At 44.0% G+C, this 21278-nt stretch overlaps 3 protein-coding genes across 4 annotated transcripts in view; 1 reads left to right on the forward strand and 2 right to left on the reverse strand.

Annotated features, from left to right (window-relative positions):
- Positions 1-3171: 3171 nt before the first annotated feature.
- Positions 3172-7949, reverse strand: LOC130579795 (kelch-like protein 23). The gene is made up of 3 exons (XM_057376856.1): positions 5239-7949; positions 3946-4357; positions 3172-3740 (listed from the first exon to the last, which is right to left on the reverse strand). The coding sequence occupies exons 1-3, from the start codon at positions 6158-6160 to the stop codon at positions 3428-3430; spliced, it is 1647 nt and encodes a 548-aa protein (XP_057232839.1). The 5' UTR covers positions 6161-7949; the 3' UTR covers positions 3172-3427.
- Positions 7950-8018: 69 nt separating this feature from the next.
- Positions 8019-13547, reverse strand: LSM7 (LSM7 homolog, U6 small nuclear RNA and mRNA degradation associated). Its single transcript, XM_057376853.1, has 4 exons — positions 13465-13547; positions 12647-12737; positions 11440-11511; positions 8019-9081 (listed from the first exon to the last, which is right to left on the reverse strand). Exons 1-4 carry the CDS (start codon positions 13507-13509, stop codon positions 8939-8941), a joined length of 351 nt encoding a protein of 116 aa, XP_057232836.1. The 5' UTR covers positions 13510-13547; the 3' UTR covers positions 8019-8938.
- Positions 13548-13560: 13 nt separating this feature from the next.
- The window catches only part of SPPL2B (signal peptide peptidase like 2B), a 23861-nt gene continuing 16143 nt past the window's right edge, over positions 13561-21278 (forward strand). Inside the window, exon 1 of one of the 2 annotated variants that reach the window (XM_057376849.1) lies at positions 13561-13718. In XM_057376849.1, the coding sequence (XP_057232832.1) occupies positions 13662-13718 (57 nt within the window). In that variant the 5' untranslated portion in view covers positions 13561-13661. The remainder of the gene's footprint in view (positions 13719-21278) is intronic. The other variant, XM_057376848.1, reaches the window with a different exon arrangement.

The following is a 21278-nucleotide window of genomic DNA, read 5'->3' on the forward strand; positions in this document are numbered from 1 at the left end:
GGGGGTCCCTGCCTTCATTAGCAAACACCTGTCTTTCAATCCAAGACAGCCACCACTGCTCATGAGAGACTCTGAGGTTCAGGTTGACTCCTACCTGCCTGCAGGGAACGGGGACAGAAATGGGACTGCCCATCATAGAGCCCAAGAGCGTCTGAAGGCTTATGTTGGGAGCTGYATGGATACCTTATCTCACGCAGATCAGAGCAGGACCTCACCTCTAGCTTGCAGTTGTGTCCTGKTGACATGGGAGCTCTCCACATGCCTTTCTCTTCAATGCCTAATGGCTTCTCACTTTGTAGTATTGGAAAACAGAAACCTGTTGGTGTGTCCAAAGTGGACTAAGGAAGGAGTAACCAGGTAAGCCTGGCAGACAGCACACGGTGTATCTGGATCTCTGAGTTTTGGGTGCCTCCAGCAGCTTCTTGATGCAAATCACACCTTGTACAGGGATCACTGGGAGAAGCATCATCAGAGGGCAGCTCCCCAGCCTGGCTTGCTAACGCCGGCAGATGGCACTGAGGGAGTATCTGAGAAAATTAATGGGAGCTTTGGGGATCTGGGGCCAAAAAAACCCCTCTCCACAGTGTTGGTGCTTTGCCTTTTACTTATCTTGAGCTGCCCCTTCATCAAAGATAAATTACTGCTGCCCCTTCATCAAAGAAAAAGCAGGTTTTTTCTGAGGAAGTGATGGAGGATACGCTCAAGGTTGTAGACAATTGCAAAATAAGGAGCCCAGTCCATAGGCTTGCTGGACAAATATGTGTTGGCTGTCACAGCTTCAAGGGTAATAAATTATACAGGAAAATATGCTGAATAACTATATGTAGAGTAAATACTATCTTATTTTCAGGGAGTCACATTACAGGAGCATTCCTAGGGTGACCAAAATACATTCAAAAGTTAGGTGAAACCATAGTAGAGTTAAACCCCTGTCAGCTTATGTCAATCTCCCAATGCAGAGATAATTGCAGCACGGGCTTCYAAGGACATGATCACACCTGTTATTTTTATTTTAGCTGCCAGGTTAAGSCCCCAGGGTTGTGAATGAAAACAGGACTAGTCCTCTCCAATATATACCATGATACAGGTTTGGCCATTCATTTAAGCTTTCTTTTTTTCAGAAAAGAACAAGATGACAGAAGTGACACTGAAAAGAGTGACAGGAGCGAAGCAGAGGATCTAGCAAAAAGCAAAGAATAACACAGAGCTTGCTGCAAAACACCAGGATCCAGGATGTCTTTGGAATGTGAGAAGGCTGAACAAGAGCTGGGGGAGAGRCTGGACAGGACTTCACTGCAGTCTTGCCTGGTGGAGGTGAATTTCATCACATCTATAGGCAGTTAAGTCACTTCAGGAGATGTTTTCTATAATTCTTCCGTTAGGATTATTCTTTTACTACTGCCCTGTAATTATTCATCGGGGAAAGAGTCTACCAGCGACAGTGCCACTGTATTGGAATAGGGGTTGAACAAGCTACTGAAGTTATGACAGCTCTCTGTGATTATCTCAAAGCCTTCCTGAAAGGTTCATGAGATAATAAACTACAACCGTGGAAAATTGAACCAATTTGCAATTTCAGAAGACAGACATTTCAGCAGCAGTCATTGCCAGCCACCTCATGAAAGGATGTGAATGTGAAAGGCAATGGCTTAAATGGAAAATAAGTTTTCACTTGGGTAGTATTAAATGATCAGGCTCTGCGATAAACCATTGCAACTAAGGCCTGGCCAAATGATACAAGCTATATTTACTGTATGAATTCTACAAGATAACTCCAATGTCGGAAAGATTTTGCTTACTGAATGTCTACTTAGGGAAAAGTCCCCTAAAATGAAAAGGAATTGAGACTCTTCCAAATGCACACTTTTCCACCAGAAATTATACATAATAAATGGAAATGTTCCATATGGATGTATTATTTTGTTAAGATTTCATTCAGATATTTTGTTGAAATTTTCAAAATTGAAAAATAGAAGTGTTACAATGTCGGCATTTTAATGGGATGGTTTATGGTTTGGACAATGCTTCGCCTTGTAATTTCTTGCAAAAGATCTAATTTTCAGAATTTATAGTGTAACAAAAAATGTTAAGTAAATGTAAAAAATTACACATAAACAAAAAAGTCTGTTTTATGTACCTTTTGCATTAAATCTTTTTAGAATATCAGATCCTATGCTGTTAGGAAAATCTTATTTGAAACTTGCTGGCAGTCTGACATCACATAACTCACAGGTTGAACCTGCTTTCTGCTGAAGGATTCTGGAATTCACTCTGCAGGCTGTAATGCTGGAAGGCAGGCAGCCACCCTTTCTCTGTGGAGCACCAGCCTTGAGCAGGATGTCACTCCACCCCTACACGTTGGTGGGGTACAAGAGCCTTCATTGGGATCCCTGGGGTAGGGTTTGCCCAGGAATTATTGTACCTTGTCCGTTCAAGTAAGATGCTTTCTTTTTAAAGCCCCAAATGATGCACGAGAATGTCCACATGTAAAGGATTCATACAGCCTCCAGGGCATGGCTGGCCCCTGGACCTGAGAGCTCATTTCTGTTTCACCCGTGGGGCAGTCACCCTCTCAGCCACTCACCCTTGGGAGGCCTGAATGTCCTTGCATATCAATTCCCTACCACCCTAAATCCATAGTTCTGCCCAGGAAATGCTCTTCCTCATAGACAGTCTTTAATTAGGGCTAGGTGCAGGCTCTGCTCCTTGGACTTTCATTTCAGTGCTTGGGGATGGACATTTTTATTTTGAGTCTCAGCAGCCATGAACCCAAAGAGCACTAAGGACACTGAAGCCAAATTCTTAAGATTCAGTGTGCAAAGGTTTGTGATCACATTCCTGGATGCATAAATTCAGAATAGTCTCCCTCCTTTTGTGTTGCTTTCCAGCCTGGGATGAAGGTAATTTTAGCCATAATTATATAACCCATGAAATTTTCTTATTTCTGGCTTAAATTATACTAATATTGGGTATGGTGTGACAGCAATTGCTGTTTGGGGATGTTTTTGCTTTGTCCTACAGCAGTACTGGCTTATAATCCTGCTGAAGGGTCCTTTGACACACATTTGATTTGTTATTTAAATCCCATTACATTTTCTAACACTGATGCAGTGTTAGAAAGAAGAAGATTTTCTTCTTTCTTTCAGCTATTTAAAAGATAGAGAGCCACAGAGGTTAAAGGTCAGAACAGACCTTTATTGAGCATCAACCCTAAGGAGTTTATGTACCATAACAATATTGATCGCCAATTTCAATAATGAAATACAGCCTTTGTGAAGACAAAGTTTTCACTGGCTTTGGCTTCAAGTTCATTTGTCAAGTAGAAAAAAAAATAAAAAGGTAAAATTACAAAGGAACAAAATTTTAAAAATGTCACAGGCCAAACTTGATGCAATCTAACTCCCTTCAGTTGTAAAGCACTTCACTCTCATGCCCACGTATCGAATCTTCGCACAGAGACACAGCCACGAATAGGAAGGGGGCAAGGGAGTTTGTTATCTATGACCTGGCACATATCAATGTAGGGATCAAAGAGGACTACAGTGGGGAGGGCACTGTTTCCCTTCCTCTGTCCAAGGAGATAAATTTGTCCATTCACGGTGCTGCATCCCATGAAGAACTTCTTGGTCAAGCATTCTTCATTCACCTGGGTCCATTCATCRGTCTCCACATCAAATCGAAAAGCTCCCCCTCCAATCGTGTACAGAGCCCCATTCAGGGATGTGATGCAGAGGTCATACCTGAGAAGGAAGAAACTCTTGATCAGAATCAACAGAAAGATTTGGCCCCTGAAATATTCAGTGTGACCTCGGTTGGCAAATCAGAAGTCCCATTTAAACAGAGATTCACAGAGGTGTTGTGGGGACTTCTGGATTTCTACAGTCTAAACTCTTCTTGGAGCAGAATCTTTCACCTTCTGCCAGGTCCCGGAAAACGATTTCTTACCTTGGAAGTGGAGAGAATGAGATGACATCCCAGCTATCTGTCTCTGTGTTCAGCCTCTGCACTCCATCATACACATGTCCATTCTCATCCAGACCACAGACCACATAGATCCATGTTCCCACACTGACAGCATCGCCTCTCTCCACAGGCTGAGCCATGGGTCTCATGCTTTCCCACTCTGATTCCATCAAAGCCATGCGTTCCACTGCTGGGATTATCCCTTCATCTGTGCTCCCTCCCAGAACRTACAGATAGAGCCCCACTCCCACTGCACAGTGGCTATTGCGGGATTTCTTCATGGCTGGCCCTTCCTGCCAGCTATTGTCCAAGCAATTGTAGATAAGCACCCAATCCACACTGTACCACACAAACTCATCCCGGAAATACCCTCCTGTCACAAAAAGGAAGCTCCCTGGAAAGACAGCAAAGAAAATATTAGTCATACRAAGGCTAAAAAATTGCTCCTGATGGCTGGGGTTATCATTTCTTCCTGGGCTGTACTGATAAGGTGCAAGATGAGCAGAGAAAATCACTGCTCTATCAATAAGTCTGCAGTATTTAATTCCACATCCACACAGATACATGGGACCTACAGTACGTAGCCAGTTTTTCCAAGCCTCTCTCATTTCTGAACAGAATCATGGAAACACTGGTTGGAAAGAGCCTCTGGGGATCTCACTTACAAATGCCTACCAGAAATGGGACTATCCCCCTCCAAACACCTACCAGAAATGGGACTATCCCCTTCCAAACACCTACCAGAAATGGCACTATCCCCTTCCAAACACCTACCAGAAATGGCACTATCCCCTTCCAAACACCTACCAGAAATGGGACTATCACCAACACTAATACAGGAAGCCATGGTATTGAGCAGACTTGAAAGCCTCCAAGCATAGAGATTTCCTAAAATCCATGGATAACTTTAATGTAGTGGCAACTATAAGTCAGAAGTCACCTGTCATCTGTCTAAACCACTAAAAAAGAGAAGGCCAAAAATATACATTACTTAAAGCCAARTCTTTAGTCTAACTCCAGATAAAGCCAATGTAAGGAGCTCAACAGAATCCATAGTTTCTGCTATACGAGAAGAAACACTCAGTGTTGTCCAGCATTCTCCCAGGACTAAGGAAAACAAAATCATCTTTTGAACAAATATGAACACCAATATGAATGAGGTTTYAGCAATGCTGAGCACAACAGTTTTACAACAGCAGCTGGACTCCCTGCATTTGGGACTCTCAGTCTCAACTTCTGTTTGCACTTTCTCAGTCTCCCTTCTCTGTGAGTTACCTACTGCTGCCACTGCATACTGGGTGAGGTTCCTGCGTTGCAGTGGAGAACAAGCCTGCCAGCTCCCTGTTTTAGGTTGAAAGAGAAATAATTCTTGCTGCTCCTTGTCATGCTTTCCTCCCAGGACATATAAGGTGTCATAGCTCCGACCAGCATAAGGACACAGCTTCGGATTTTGCCAGCTGGGTGGAGGACAGCTGTCTAACTTCTTTATCAGTCTGGAAWAGGTATCTGTCTCTCCAGCACGCTTGCTGCGTTTCACCAAGATATCAAGGAACGACAAACTAAGAAAAGTGACCCTGACTTCGCCCACCAAATCCAGAAATTCTTCCTCTCTTGTTGCTGGGTCCTCCATTATCCAAATTGTAATACTGTCAAAAACCACATCTTCTCGTGAAACGAAGAGGTCATCACTTTTCAGGAGCTGCATCAGCATTTCCTTGGGTAGTGCCTTAAATTCTTCCTGGCTTATCACATCCCCCCAGTGAGTGAGAGCCACATTCATAGCAGACACATACAATTCTGTAAAGGCAAATTGCTGYGAGTAGATCATCAGGCCCAGGCAATTGGAAACATGCAGCTCTCTCTCCAGAAATTTCTCACACAACAGTTTCACCCTGTCAAACTGAAAAAAATCAGCTGTTTCCAGTAAGCTGGTCACATTTTCTTGACCTATGAACACTTGGGCTGTGCGAGTGAACTCAAGTAGTGCCTGAAAAGGCACTGCATCAATCCCTTTGAGCACWATGTGCTGCTCAGAGCTCTCTCTTGCTCCTCCGAAAAACATGGCTTYAAAATATCGACTGTGTACCGAAAGCACCCTACGGCTGACCTGGAAGAGTCTCTCTCCAACCTCAAGAATTGTGTCTGCAACCATTTCTGTCTGAGGTCCCAGCTCCYGTGGCTCTGGTGCAGGCTCCATGCTTGTTGACTGCCAGGCAGTTAAAATTAACTCAGTCTTATGCAGCCCTTACCCATGTGAGATCTCTGGAAACATTACCCCCGCTAGCTGGGATAAATATGAGATAAGCCAATCTTGTCCTAAAAATAGAATGTTTTCTACTCTCCTGCTTTGCTCTTCTGTCTTTCCTGCTGCTTTYTGAACAGCAATAGCAGAACAGCTGTATAATTAAAAAAATGTAGACTTAACTGCATCTACTTTTAACAGGTAAGGCCACAGCAAATTAGAGCAGGTGTTAGCCAAGCAAAGAGCCTGGCTAGAAAGAAAAAAGAGGAGAAACAACCAAAAGCTTCCTAAGCACTGAGTAAATACCAAGAAGTTGTGGAAAACATTGAACCCATTTGGAAAAAAGCAACCATTACCATATCTTTCATTAATTCAAGTTTAATCAAATACCAAAGTGTTACCATTTTTATTAATTATCCAGCTTTATACTTCAGCATGAGAGAAGAGGAAGGAGTCAGCTCCCATTCATACCCAGATGGCTTCACATGTTCAGTCATCCTCAATCCAAATGCACTAAATAAACAGATACAGGACAAGCAACTGCTCACTGATGCCACAGTGAATTTTTCCAAAGCTATTAAGTGATGAGATTTGCATAGTGACCTTGAAGTAGAGTCTCTTACCCAAAGAGCCCATACCAGCAAGACTCATTCTGGGTTCCTGGCAGACTTCAGCAAACACAAGCTGTGTCATTGCCTCACCACCCTCATCATAAAAACTTTCTTCCTTATTTCTAGTCTKGATCACCCCTCTTTTAGCTTCAACCATTACCCCTTGCACTATCACAGAAGGCCCTGATAAAATGTCTGTCTCCTGTCGTTTTCACATTTTCAGGTACTTGACTCCCAAGTATAACCCCAAAGTCTGGGCTACAGAAAAGGAGAGCCATGCAACTCACAATGGAGACCAAGCAACTGATCAACAGAGCAGGAAATATTGAAAACATGCCCCCCTCCAGAGTTTACACACTTGATCTGTGGCTTTAGACCTCGCACTGAGAGCCCAGAATCCATCCCAGAGCACCTCAGCAGTTCTGAGACTACACTTAGTGTGCAAAGATGACACCAGTAACATGCTACACTAACAGCAGCACTCTTTCTCCCACCTAAAGGACAGTTCAAGACTCTGCCCACAAATTCTGCTCCTCACGCTGTAAAGGATTCTTTTGAGCTGTGCAGTTGCACGAACAAGTTCTGTAGCATTAGAAACTAGATTGTGAGGAGCACAACTCTACAGACAGCTCTGYGAGCCCCCAGATTAAAATCCAGAAGCACCTAAGTTCACAGAGGCAATACATCACACAAGACACCTGGTCCCTCCTTTCAGAGCCTCCTGGAAAAGTCAGATTCACTGAACCAAAATTTGACTCTAAGCTCACACCCATTTCAGAGCAGACCCAGGAAAGGCCATGCATGGCAGAAAAGTGCTGTGGCCAAAATAATCAATACAAATCTGTACTTGACATGTGTTCTTGACCACCTCCAGGAACAAAACTGCTGCTGCCAGCAAAACAATTCACTCTGCCACAGCCTCCTCATAAAAGGTGCTCCATAAAGGGAAAGGCAGGTGGCAGAGGAGGTTACATCCAGGCTCCAGGCACACACCTCAACCAGGCAGTCTTTAAAATGCTCCAGAAGAAGGACCAGATGCTCTCAGGTCTCTCCCATCAATTCCCTGTCTGAGCTTCTGCTCAGGTCCCTTCTGATTTTGCAGTGTTTAGGCGTCCTGAACAAATTTTATTTGGATTTAYGGCTGAAGAACTGTAATGTCAGCTGTAGTGCTCTTTTACAGGCTAAAAAACCAGACATTTAGAAACAGATTAATTTGTCTTTATTCACTCAAAACTCCTCAAACCTTGTACTTTTTGCAGTATAAAAGAAATAAAAATGTTTACTTACAAATCAATTTATAGCCAGCAGAACCACAAGTAGATARCTACAGTATAAAAAAAATGCAGTATTTCCAGACACTGCCTACAACTGAACAAACATTAGGATTTTAAATATTCTTCCCCTAAAATTTCAAGTATCAAATAGATACCTCCATATGGTTCAAGTCACTCAACCAAGAATCCCACAAGTTAGACCAGTCCTTCTGYAGAAAWATGTGACCCTGCTGAAACACAGATCTTAGCCCACCACATCTGGACAAGCTGGAAATTACCYTCTTGGCTACAACTCTTGTAAAGTTGATGACACTATACAAGGAAGGTAATTTTCCTGCACAAAAGAGACTGAACTCAAGAGCAGGAARGCTATAACATAATGCTTCCCAGCTGAGTACTGGCATCTAAGAGGAAGAAAAACAGGTTCTGCTATATTTGGGATTTAGATTAATTACCATTAAATACATTTTAATGTTCTCAAAAATGGAAAGAATATTACCAATATTCAGGGCATTCTTAACTAATTTTATAACATTGTTTCAAAAACTCACAAGATCAAGAGGGTCTCAGATAATTTGTCACAATATGCTCTCTCCTGTCAGCTYTAAACAACATAGTTACTCATTTACTTGGGGGTGGAAGGAAAACAAGAACATACTTCTTACATTCCCCATCCTCTCACCATTTATGAAAGCCACAAAAATAACAGTTGCCTTTTCTCCTTACACTAACTAATACACATTCAAACTCCTTCTCCCACCCCCCAAAACCAAAARCTTCTTGTACCCTGATAGCTTTCTCCAATGACTTGCAACCCTGAGGTTTTCAGAGACAATCCAAAGAAAGCATTAGCCATCTTGCTGCTGAATGAAAGGGTTTGGAATAGCTTCCATTCCATCCTGTGGACAAATCAGAACCACAGAAGTCCCTCTGCAAACCACAAGTCCCAGCTGACGTGTGTCTTCTGTTAATTTGAATTGATCATCCGGATCTAAAAAGCAGAGATCCATGGTTAGAACAGGAAAACAAGAAAAAGAAACCAAATTCCATTAAYTTCAAAAGGCACAGACATGCATGTTTTTTCCTGGCATAACTGCATTGTTTTAATAGAACACATGGACTATACAAGTGATGCAGCAGTGACATCTGATRTTTTCCAGATCTTACTGACAATGAGCAACAAATAACTTTGCTTTGTATGCAACACAAAGCAGAACACATTTATTAAAGAATTCAAAGACCCTTTCATTCATCTAACCAWTAGCATACATGTGAGTGATTAAAAAAAGCTCTTGATCCCATTTCAAATGTCATTAGAGACAAATACCTGGGGATCAATGCAAACCAGAAAAAGACCCTGACTTCTAAATGCACCAGGGAAGAGAGCACCAGTCCATTCCCAGACCAGGCCAAACAGGGCTGGATTGGGACAACACAAATCAGCCAGTTCTATCTTCCATGAGATATCACTATATTCAATAAAAATGAACAACATGTTTTAAATCTCCCTTTTAAAGAGAAAATTCAAAGCTTCAGGTGTTTGCTTTTAAGCAGGTAAGAGAACACTCCTCAMAAGCATTGTCCTATCAAATGATACWTTTTGTTTCAGCGAYGAGAAAAAGACACACTGCTTTATTCAAGCTTYAGAGGACAAGAGCAGCTAATGAGATAACTGGAGGAGCWMAAGCAAGGACTACCAGGATATTCTATCAYAGGAAATGTGCTTAATCTAACTTCTGCWGTAGAATCACAGARTGGTTTGTATTGGAAAGRACCTTTAAAYRYCATCTAGTCCAGCCCCTCTGCAATGAGMGGCATCTTTAACCAGAATCGGCTGCTCAGAGTCCCAACTTCAAATGCTCTCAATGATGGGGCACCTCTCCAGGCAACTTGTCCCAGCGTTTTTATCACCCTCATTATAAACAAAAAAACCCTCTTYCTTGTATCTAAAYCAACACTACTTCAGTTTAAACCCATTACCACTTGCCCTGTCACAACAGGGCCTGCTGAAACATTCATCCTCTATCATTTCTTTTATGTCCCTCTAAAGTACTGACAGGCCACAATAACATCTCCCCAGATGGCTCTTCCCCAGCTCTCCTGTCCTATCTCCAGAGCAGATGGGCTTCATCCCTYGGAGCATCTCCATGGCCTCCTCTGGACTCTCTCCAGCAGCTCCAGGTACTGCTGATGTTGAACTCCAGGACTSTCCAGGTGGGTTCTCACCTGAGTAAGGCAGAGGAGCAGAATCYCCTCCCTGGGGATGAATCCCCCATCCCTGCTAGGGATGCAGCCCAGGATACAGCTGGCTTTGTGAGCTGCAAGCACATATTGTCCAGCCTCTCATCCACCAGCATGTCAAAGTCCTTCTCAGCAGGGCTGCTCTCCATCTGTGCATCCCTCAGCCTGGATGGATACCAGGGGCTGTCCCAAACCAGGAGCAGGACCTTGCACTTGCAGGACCTTGCACTTGCACTCATGAGGTTCCTGTGGGCCCACTTCACAAACTTGCCCAGGTCCCCCTGGCTGGTCCCATCCTTCAGGTGTGTCACCAGCAGACTGAGGGTAAACTTGATCCCCCTATGTCACTGATGGACACTAAACAGTACTGGTCCCCACAGAGATCCCTGAYGGACATCCCCTGCCACTGATGTTCACGAGGACATTAAGCCATTGACCACTACCCWCTGGATATGACCATCCAACCAGTTCCACATTCACCAAACAGCCCACCCTGTTCAATTGTTCAACAGTCCACCTCTTCAATTTAGGGAGAAGGATCTCTGTGGGGACAGTGTCAAAAGTTTTACAGAAGTACAGGTAAATGACATGTGTAAGCCCTTCCCCTTGTGCACTGATGGAGTCACTYCATCACAGAAGACCACTGGCTTSGTCAGGCAGGATTTTCCCYTGGTGAAGCCGTGGTGGATGTCTCAAATCACCTTTCTGTCCTCCAYAAGCCTTAGCAGAACTCCAAGAAGGATCTGTTCCATCATCTTCCCAGGCACACAGGTGAGGCTGAGAGGACAGTAGCTCCCAGGCTCCTTTCTACCCATTTGAAAAATGGGCTCAATGTTTCCCTTTCCCATCACCTGACTGCCATGACTTTTTGAATACTTTAGAGTAACTTGGGAACTACATSAGCCAATTCCCTCAGGACYCCTGAGGGCATGTCATCAGGTCCCAAAGACCAGTCATCTTATCTCTTTCTTTTTAACATAGTTATCCCAAGCATGCTGCAACTGGCATGATGGTAACCCAAAGTTTCATCTTATCCGCTCCCAGAGCTGTAGGATTTCKGTTAAGAAAACCCTTCAGGAAGGGGAAGCTTTCCACACATAACACTYACCTCGCATATACTCAATGGTACCGTCCAGCACAAGGTTCAGAAGAGGGTCAAATCCTTTCAAGACACCGCTTGCTATTGAAGACCACACAGAAAACAATAATTAGAGACCAAAACAAGGCATACAGCAACGTAAGACTGCAAGAAAGATACATTCTGTTCTCCAGCCCTGCTCCCTCCTTCAAGCAAGACCAAGCAAATGAGACCAGAGATWCTAAACAGTGTCCTCTTTATCAATGGCAAGCGAACAAAACCTGGTCTGTATTGTGCCTATTCAAACTGACAGGCTTTAAGACTGATTCTTCAAAATGTTCTTCAAGACACTAATAATTTTGCTTTCAGCTAATTTCACAGTCATTTTAAGAATACTTCTGCATAAAAATCAGTACAAGTCACACAAAGAAAGAAAAAGCAACCTCAAAACCAAAAAAACCATCCTTAATGAAAGGCTATGGTTAAAATGAAGCAAGATCATAGTTTAAGTTTTTTCCTCAGAAACACCATCTTCCAGGTGCCCTCCTGGCACATCAGCTCTCACGGGAAGGCACTGCAAATAGACAGCACTTTGTCCCAATGCAGAACATGATTYCACAAGACTAGCCACTAAATAATACAGAGTTACTTCCCAGTTTGAAAAATACACTTATCAATAAGGAGTCCAAGTAACTTCCAAACTCTTACAAGCATTAGGTCYCAGCAGAATTTTAAAACGCAGCACATGGTTAACTCAGACAAACAAGTACCTTCAGGTGGCACCAAACRCATTGGAATGTACCTTCCCAGCTACGGAAAGCACAGAGATGGAAAGGCATGGTGACATATATTGAATCATGAACTCCGGGCATGCTTACCATGTCAAGAGATGAAAGGCACGACAGTTGTATTAATTATTACAACCATAAATGCTTATTTGCTGCTTTAAGKGCACCCTTGCAATGTAAAAGAAAAACCCAGCCAAAACAAGGCTGTTCCAGACAACTGATAAAAGAAGAGATGCATAGGAGAACCACAAAAAGTGCACCCAGATTAATAGAAACGTTAAAGGATAAAAGCTTCACACCAGTAACTGCAGCCATTAATAAGCAAAAGCACCCGCTACTCCTCGCCTTCCCTTGAAGGGAAGCAGCGTGAGCAGGAGGGCAGAGCCGAAAGGCACCGGATGAGGGAAAACAGCGAAAGGCACGAGAGCTTCGTGCTGCGCCGGGCTCACCTTCCCGCCCGCCCTGGAACTTCACCCGGATGGTCTTGTCGATGTACTTGGAGAGGTCCAAGATGCTCTCCTTCTTCTTCTTCTCTTTATCCTACGGCAGAGCACAGGCGGCCGGTTAAAGCAGAGCACAGGCGGCCCGGTTAAAGCGGAGCACAGGCGGCCCGGTTAAAGCGGAGCACAGGCGGCCCGGTTAAAGCGGAGCACAGGCGGCCCGGTTAAAGCGGAGCACAGGCGGCCCGGTTAAAGCGGAGCACAGGCGGCCCGGTTAAAGCGGAGCACAGGCGGCCCGGTTAAAGCAGAGCACAGGCGGCCCGGTCTCCGCGGAGACACAGCCCCGGATCGCTCCTGCGGGGGAGCGCGGCGGCGGACGGGGACGGGGAAGCGGGTTCAGCACCGGCACTGCACCGGGACCGGCACCGGCACCGGCACCATCCCGGCACCGCACCGTGCACCGCACCGCACCGGGACCGGGACCGCACCGGGACCGGCACCGCACCGCACCGGGACCGGCACCGCACCGCACCGGGACCGGGACCGCACCGGGACCGGGACCATCCCGGCACCGCACCGCCACCGCACCGCACCGGGACAGGAACCATCCCGGCACCATCCCGGCACCGCACAGGCACCGCACAGGCACCGCACCGGCACCATCCCGGTACCGCACCGGCACCATCCCGGCACCGCACCGCACCGGGACCGGCACCGCACCGGGACCGGCACCGCACCGGGACCGGCACCACACCGGGACCGGCACCACACCGGGACCGACACCGGCATCACCCCGGCACCGGCACCCAGACCACCCCGCTCCTCACCGCCATCTTCCCCGCGCCGCCGCCGCCGCCACCGCCGCTCGCCATTTCATTCGGCGCCGCCAGAAGTGACGTCGCTCCCCGGCGGAGCCCGTTGGCGGCTCGGGGCGGGACGTCCGGGGCGGGCTTTGGGTCCCGGTGCTGAAGGGTCCGGCCCGGCCCAGGTCGGAACAAAGCGGCGGCGGCGCGGTGGGCCCGGGATGGCGGCGTGGCCGGCCCGGTTCCGCCTCTGGCTGCTCCTGCATCTGCTGCCGCAGGTCAGTGGCTGTGCCGGGCTGGGCCGTGCGTGGATCCCGGCTGAGGGCGGGGAGCGGCCGCGGTCGCAGCCGGGCCCGGGTGTGCTGTGCGGGTGTCCGGGCACGGAGCCGCGTCCGCGGAGCTGCTGCAGCCGCCGGGCCGAGCCGTGGCTGCAGGAAGGCATCGGGCTGCCGGCCCTGCTCTCCGCGGTTTGGCGGTGTTAATATATCCGTGCGTTTGGGGTTGTTGGGACTTTTTTTATGCTTTCCGTGGCAAGCAGCATTTTCCTGGTAGTTCTTAAAACATCGAGTCCCCCTGGGCCTGGCCCAGCACAGCCCTCGGGCCGGATCCCCACAGGGACGAGCCGGGGCTCATCCCGCCTGTCAGATCCTTCTGAGGAAGCATTCAGCAAAAAAGAAGGGGTTTTTACTGACCCTGACCCTGTAGTTTGGCTTCAGTCTTGTATTGTTATTACTTAAATATTAATTAGTTTTGTGGGATACGTTTTTAAGGGTGTGACGRACTAGTCAGGTAATCCTGATACAGGGGAGAGTGGATTTTTAGCAATTGCATTGCACGGTACGTAGCTTTTTCATTTTAAGTTCTGGTGTTCTGAAAATTCGGAAATGCCATTTAATGTGTCATTTAAACTTCTTGACTGTTTATTAGGTAATTTGGAGGGTACTCTGTCTTCTTGAATATTGTGTAACTTCTTAACATGGCACTCTGATTTTTCCTTCACCATCTGTCTCCTTACTGATTCCATGCCAATAATCTTTAGTTACAAAGTGGTCTGGTTGCCAGCTAACTTCTTGATTTCTGCATCATCCCCTTTTTTTCATCCATCATCTTTTTCTGCATTATCTCTTTGTTATGCCCTTGCAYTCCCCATGAATTTTGTCATCTCCACTGATGCTTCACAGGAACTGGTAGTGCCAGTGTAGGCCCCACAAATTAATAAGTTCCAAGAACGAGTTAGAGACTGGCATGGAGTTAGTTTTATCTATAATTTTGGAGAAGGTGAGTACAGGGCAGTGCAGAAGGACTGCAGGTGAGACAGTCCACTTGGTGGGTACTTGGAGGTCTTGTCTTTAGCTCCGTGCATTGCAGCCCATTCCTGTCTCTAAGCATTTGGTATATTTGTGCAGTGGAAGTGTTAATGTGTTTGAGCAAGGTTGGGTAGACTGGCCAGGATGCTGAAAAAGTCCTGCTGCTGCAGCAAAAAATAGAGCTACTGTGTGCTGCCAATATRTTTCTGTTAGCCAAAACCCCAGAAACTTAGCCAGATTGCCAGATTTTTGAAAATCTGCTTGAATACCTTGTGTTATGCAYTATTTCTTTATCTCTTGTGCTTGCATTTGTTGGGATGGGTTTGGGTAGTACATTTTCTTTAGCTTGAGGCAGAGAGGAGTGCTCTGCTGCACTTGTCCTGCGGTGCTGTGACTGATGGCTGGAGATTGTGCAGGGGACAGAGCTGACAGCTCTTGTCAGGAGCTGCTGTGTGCATTTGCTGTGCACCAGCTGTACTCATTTTCAATGCCTTACTCTTGCCTTAGTGTTTGTGAGCATGTACCTTTCTCTCCCTCCTTGAAACAGGATAATAGAAATTTTTATTATTTATTTTTATTTTTTTGTTTGTTTGTTTTTCCCTGAGACRAAAGGAGGTAGTATCCACATTTTCTTCTATATTCTGATTTAGGGACTAGCTTGGCTACTAAAACATGGCTCTTCCAAATCTGGGTTTTCATCTGGGAACACTTAAAGAGGGGTGTGATCTTCTAGATCCAAGTACAATCTGCACTTAGATSTTGCTTTGGTATTGGAGTTCTCACATTTCATTTAACTTCCCATGCTTTCCTGGCATTGTTACCTCTCAGTTGTTCTGTAACAGCAGAACATGAGCCTTTGACTAGTGACGAACGTAAGAACATGATCTGCAGTGTGTTGGATCTAGCTGGCCTGCACTATAGCAGCAACGGAATATGTTGAATGGGGGTGATGGTTTTGTATTTTAAATCAGGGCACTCAATCATATGGGTCCAAAGAGTTGAAAATACTGTCTGAAATTCTGGATTAAGGTGGTGGTTGGCMGTTTAGTCTCCTGGAATTATTACATTATGAACATGTAGCTCTCTGCCCTGTACACTGTTGAAGGAGTGGTTTATTATTTGTGTGCAGCTTTGTTGTTTGCTGTTGCTGCTCTCCAGATGGATTGGTGCAGTTCATGGGAAAGAATGATTCCAGCTCCTGGAAACTCTCAGATACCTACTGTAAGAATAGGAAAGCTCATTCATTCCTTCTTCAAGGAGCATAGTTCCCAGTATCTGTGAAATCTCTCTGAAATTCGGGTGACCAAGTCAGTCAATAGAGCTACTATTGACCACTAGAGAAAGTGGAGAAGGTGTATGAGGCATCCAGGTGAGTGTGTGGCCAGAGGCAGGGAGGAAGAAACAAGACAGAYATTTAGGTTGGCTCAGTCACTCAAYGCTGAAGTTTYTTGAAATATGGATGAGCTGAGTTTGTCCTCTCCACCTTCTTCAATCGTTTAACTTGCAAGTCCCAGTGTTTGAGCTACATTAATTCAACCAAAAAACTTGCATAGCAAAAAAACTGGGGAGTATTCTGCTCTTTTATGCATCAGTCTGTGGAGGGCCCTAATGGATTCAGAGCCAGCAAGTRTGCCCTTCTAATGCCATAAACATCAGATTCACTCATTTGCCTGTTAAACTCTGCCCAGAGACTTTATGTTTCTGTTGTGTGAAAACCTTTTCCAGTTTTGCAGCTTTATAAAAAACACTTCCTTGTATGTTAATTATACACTATTAGAGTCCTATCTAAACCGTAGGAGGTGACCTCTTCTCCTGGGTTAATCTAGGGTATGAAGTGTTCTCTAGGAGTTAGAAATCATCATAAGTGTTGCCACTGTGCCTGTGCATCAGCAGCATTGCTTTGAGCTTTTGTTGTCTCATACCTGACATGAATAAAAACAAAACTGGAAGCATCAAAGCTGATAAGAGCAAACTTGTTGTGGCTGTTAACAGACTTCAGTACTGTGCTTTGATTCTWAGTGATAAATGCTTTGTAAAAATGTCTGTTATATCACATTATCCACAGATTATATTCTCCACAGAGATTCTAAAACTCTCTGTTCCCTCTTCTGCTTTTAGCCTTGCTCATATTGCCTTTAATTCCTTTCATGCTTGATTYTTATTTGGCTTTTGGCACACAAATCCACATAGCTTCTAAAATGTTTTGAGCACTTCACATTAAGAACCTTTTACTCCCTTAATATTTCTTTGAAGAATATCCATTAAGTAGCTCAGAAAGCAAAACTGTGTATAACTGTCTCCAGGGTGCCTTTTAGGGGGATTATTCCTAATTTCCAGTAATGGTTATCTCCACAGAATTGTAGCAACACACCCTGTACTTRCTCTCGTTTTAAAAATGTGGACCATAAATCTATAGTTGTAGAAGTTTTAACTGTACAGCTTGATTGTTTCCCAAATGGATAAAGCTGTTCAATCACAGGAGTTAGCTGCTGCAAAACTRCCTGAAGATTTTGGAGAGAGTTGTACATGTAATATTCCAAACTGAGATACTCCATGTTTTGTTTGCTTATCTAAGGCAAGTCAGACCACATACAGTAAGCAGGGAATTTCGTTCTTGTCCTATGTATGTGACTGTATCTCTTGTATCTCTGTTGCTTGTTATTCTTGGAAGTCAAATTCAAGATAATAAGTACAGGTTACTTTTCTAAACTCATTCCTTATGTTGAGAGTAGTGGTGCTAGGGTTGGATACCTGAGATGTGAATAGGTAGTTGAGTTTTTGTTTCCTTGCAGCATACACACAATAGTGTTTACCTTTCTCCACAGATATCTTGGAATTGCACTGTGCTCAAGTGGCTTTAATCTGCAGTGAGCTAATCAGTGTGACCTCCCATATCAGCATGCTTCAGAACAAATGTCATTGATTCTAGAGGACTTAGTGAGCACTAATGTTATAAAAAAGAGAAAAAGTTGCTGYATGAGTTAACAAAGACCATTTATATGCAGAAGAGCTAAATATAAAAATGTCTACCTCCTACAGTGATGTTTCTTTACTGCTTTGCTGACATCTTGCAGCAGAATGCCATCATTCCCCCTGGCACACTTTGTGTGCTTAAGAGCAGTTTTACAATGCAGGTGGCAAACTATCTCAGGCTGTCCAGAGAGGTGATGTCTGCCCCATCCTTGAAAGTATTCAAGGCCAGGTTGAACAGGGTTTGATCTACTTGGAGATTTTCCAGCCCATTGCCAGGGGCTTGGATGAGGTGACCTTTAAAGGTCCCTTCCAAACCAAACCATTCTGTGATTCTTAAAAGTGTTCCAAGAACCATCTTTTTACCCTGAGTGTCTTCTAGGGGTGCATGGTAACTTCTGTGTAATAGGGTTTACAATAAAGAGGGAGAAATAAGAATGATGGATTCTTTTCATGGATTTTTGARCAATGGTGTTAAGATATGACATTGTTGCTGACTCCAGTAATTTTAGCATCTTGTTCCTCGGATGCTACATGAAGAAACAGATATGTAAGGTGTATTTGTAAGAGTGTAACTGCATAATTATCAAATTATTAGTGTGTTTAGCTTATGAATAAATGTTGACAAACTAAATGTTGACAAATTACTCTGTCACAACTTTCTAATTGGTAGCAGTGATGGTTAGGGATATGACATTGTACTTCACTCCAGAACAAGGTTTCATCAGTTCTGGTAGGCACAAAATKATTTCCTTGGGGAATGCTAAATGGGAGCAATAGAAGAATTAAACATGTCTTAAGCCAATGATTTTAGTTTTGTTTTGAGTGCTGGACAGGAGAAAGAGAGAAGGAAGAATGGAAAGGAGGGAGTTGGGTGTGTAGGTAGAGAAGAGTATGACACAAAGAGGGATGGTAGAAAGATAAGATTGTTGGCAGTGGGGCTTGTTTGTTTGGTTTGAGGGGTTTTTGGTTGATTGGTTGGTTTTGGTTTTTTYAGAACCTGCTGCTGGTTRTGAACTGATGGTGTGTCCTGTGCCCTGGGGTCACTAATGAATGACTGTGTTCCAGCAGAAACCAAATGTGTGACTAGTTCAGATGAGAACCAGTTCAATTATTGTACATGTTTCAGATATTTTACGTTTTTAAACAAACTTCCAAGTGCTAAGTGTTAGTGAGGATTAATGAGTGTCCTCAATTAAATGGAGAAGTTTCTCCTTACAATAGGAAATAAATGTTCTTGCAACACAAAAGTGGTAATRGGAAGAATCCAGTTACATTAGCAGTGTTTGGTATTCCTAAGCACTGGAGTTCCGAATCACTGGGCAGAAATAGTATTTTGAGACTGCTACATTTAATATGTGATCAGTTTTTTCCTGTCTATCTAGTAGTTTGTGTGAAGCTAAAAAACAGATAAGATTTGCATTTGCTCTCAGCATCATTTTTTTTTATAATCTGTTACCAGAGAGCACTACTTTCACATTGAAGTTGCTCTGTAAGAGCACTGTGAGGCTCCGAAGCAGCAACTGAAGATCAGCAAGACTCTCTTTCAAAAAAAGCATTGATCTGAATTTGTATAATTGAACTACATTTTAAAAGTTAGATTTTGTCCTGCTTTCTGAACATTTCTTTTGTATCTTCATGTGTTTTTATCTGAAGTATTAAAATATTTTTGCAGCAGCTGGTTAGATCTTAATCTTAAATTGAATTCTTAATGTGTTGATGTTCAAACCTGACCAGATAGTCACAGAATGCATATGAGCAGACTTTGCAGTGAGGAGCTGATGTTCATYACTTTGTATAAAGGAAAGAGTTCTTAACTTACATATTTTCAATGAGTGGAGATGGTGCCTGATAGTCCTSCTGAGACAGAACCTGCAATCCCAGTGTTGCTGCCCTGAGGAGCACACAAGTGTCCCATAGAACTTGATGGCTGATGGTGAAAGTGATGCTCTGTGTGCTTTCTTGTTCCAGCAGGGACAGAAACCTCTTGTTCAGAGAGAGAAGCATTGCAAGGAACATGTTTGCTGCTTAGAAATGGCCAGGAGGATTTGTTTCACATTTTTAGAACAGTAAGAACAGACCTCATTATAGACTTTTTTGTTTCTTCAACCATTGTCAAGGTCAGGGAGGATTTTCAGTTATTTTGGCTCAGTTAATATGAGAATGAAGTCACCACTAATTAGAGTTAAATAAAACCATCACTAGTGGTAGGGAAGTTGCACATACTTCATTCTTGCTTTGTTTGTCTTCCTGCTTTCTGGTTCCTTGGTAAGCATCTAATAGGACTTGATGTACATGCAGACAACTGCATCAACTTCACAAATGTACTTTATTTTGCAGGATATGTGTAGTGTTGTAGGTGATTTTGGCTCAGCTTTTTGGATGAAAGATGATGAACATACCTGGTACTCACAAAATTGTGTCACTATATGCAGGGAAGGGAAGGAGAGGAGTAGACATTTAAAAGAACAGTGCTCMTAATGAAGAATAAAAAGATTTGTAGAAAAGTCTGTGTTAAGGAAGTGTTCGCTAGTACCTGCTTGCAATGGCCAGTCACCCTRTGCCAGCCCCCAGCTCTTTCAGTTTTGCTGGGAAACGGCCTGGTACAATCTGACATAACCAAAATGATGAGGAAAGTACCCTGTTTGCTCTGTGTTATTTCACACGGATGGGAAGCTGAAAATATGTTAAAATCAGCACATCTTGCAGTTAGATGTAGTGTGAGCAGTTCACTGAACAAGGAGGTTACATACTGTGTATCACAACTGAGATGTCTAAACCTGATAGATTTGCTGCATATTACTATGTTTATTTTTGTCTGTAGTCCTTGTTCTCTCTATCTGCATTCCTGCAGGATCTGGATTCTGTTATCTCCGTTTTCAAGAATTCTTCAGAATTCTAACATGTACATGATGCAAAAGATAGAACATTACATTCATTTTTRTAAGGAGGTTAGTTACAAGTATGGAATATCTCTTTGTTTAATCATCTGTCTGCTTGTGACCCCTGCTAACCTCTTGGGTGAACAGAATGAGAAACAGAGAATACCTTGGCACTCTGCACACTGTTCAGCAATAGTTAAAACATTAGTTTGTTATCAGCATTGTTTTGGGCACAAATCTAAAACACTGCATCATACCAGYTGCCATGAAGAAAATTAACTTCATCCCAGCCAGACCCAGGACAGGCCTTTAATTATAAATCTTAGGTTTGTAATCTTCATTACTTACAGCAGATATTGTTGAAGTTTTGACAAACAGTGACAACTGGTCATTGAAGCAGTGATGWGTAAATGCAGTAGGTAGACTTGAGAGTCTGTATGTGCTACTTAAGACCAAAAAGAGGTGCTGCTGCTGCTGCAGGGTCTTGTCACATCCTCAGCAAAGGTGTCCAAAGTTGAGTTTTGGGGTGATCTAGAACTGATCGTTACTTCAGGCTGCACTTTCAGGAGTTGGTGTCATTCATAGAATCACAGAATGGTTTGACTGGGAAAGGGGCCGTAGAGATCATCTAGTTCCAGGCCCTGGGCTAGGCCAGGCTCTTCAAAGTCACATCCAGCCT

Source organism: Malurus melanocephalus, unplaced genomic scaffold (assembly GCF_030028575.1).
Source record: "Malurus melanocephalus ecotype Western Australia unplaced genomic scaffold, MMel_1.1 scaffold_293, whole genome shotgun sequence".
NCBI classification, from domain to species: Eukaryota; Metazoa; Chordata; class Aves; order Passeriformes; family Maluridae; genus Malurus; species Malurus melanocephalus.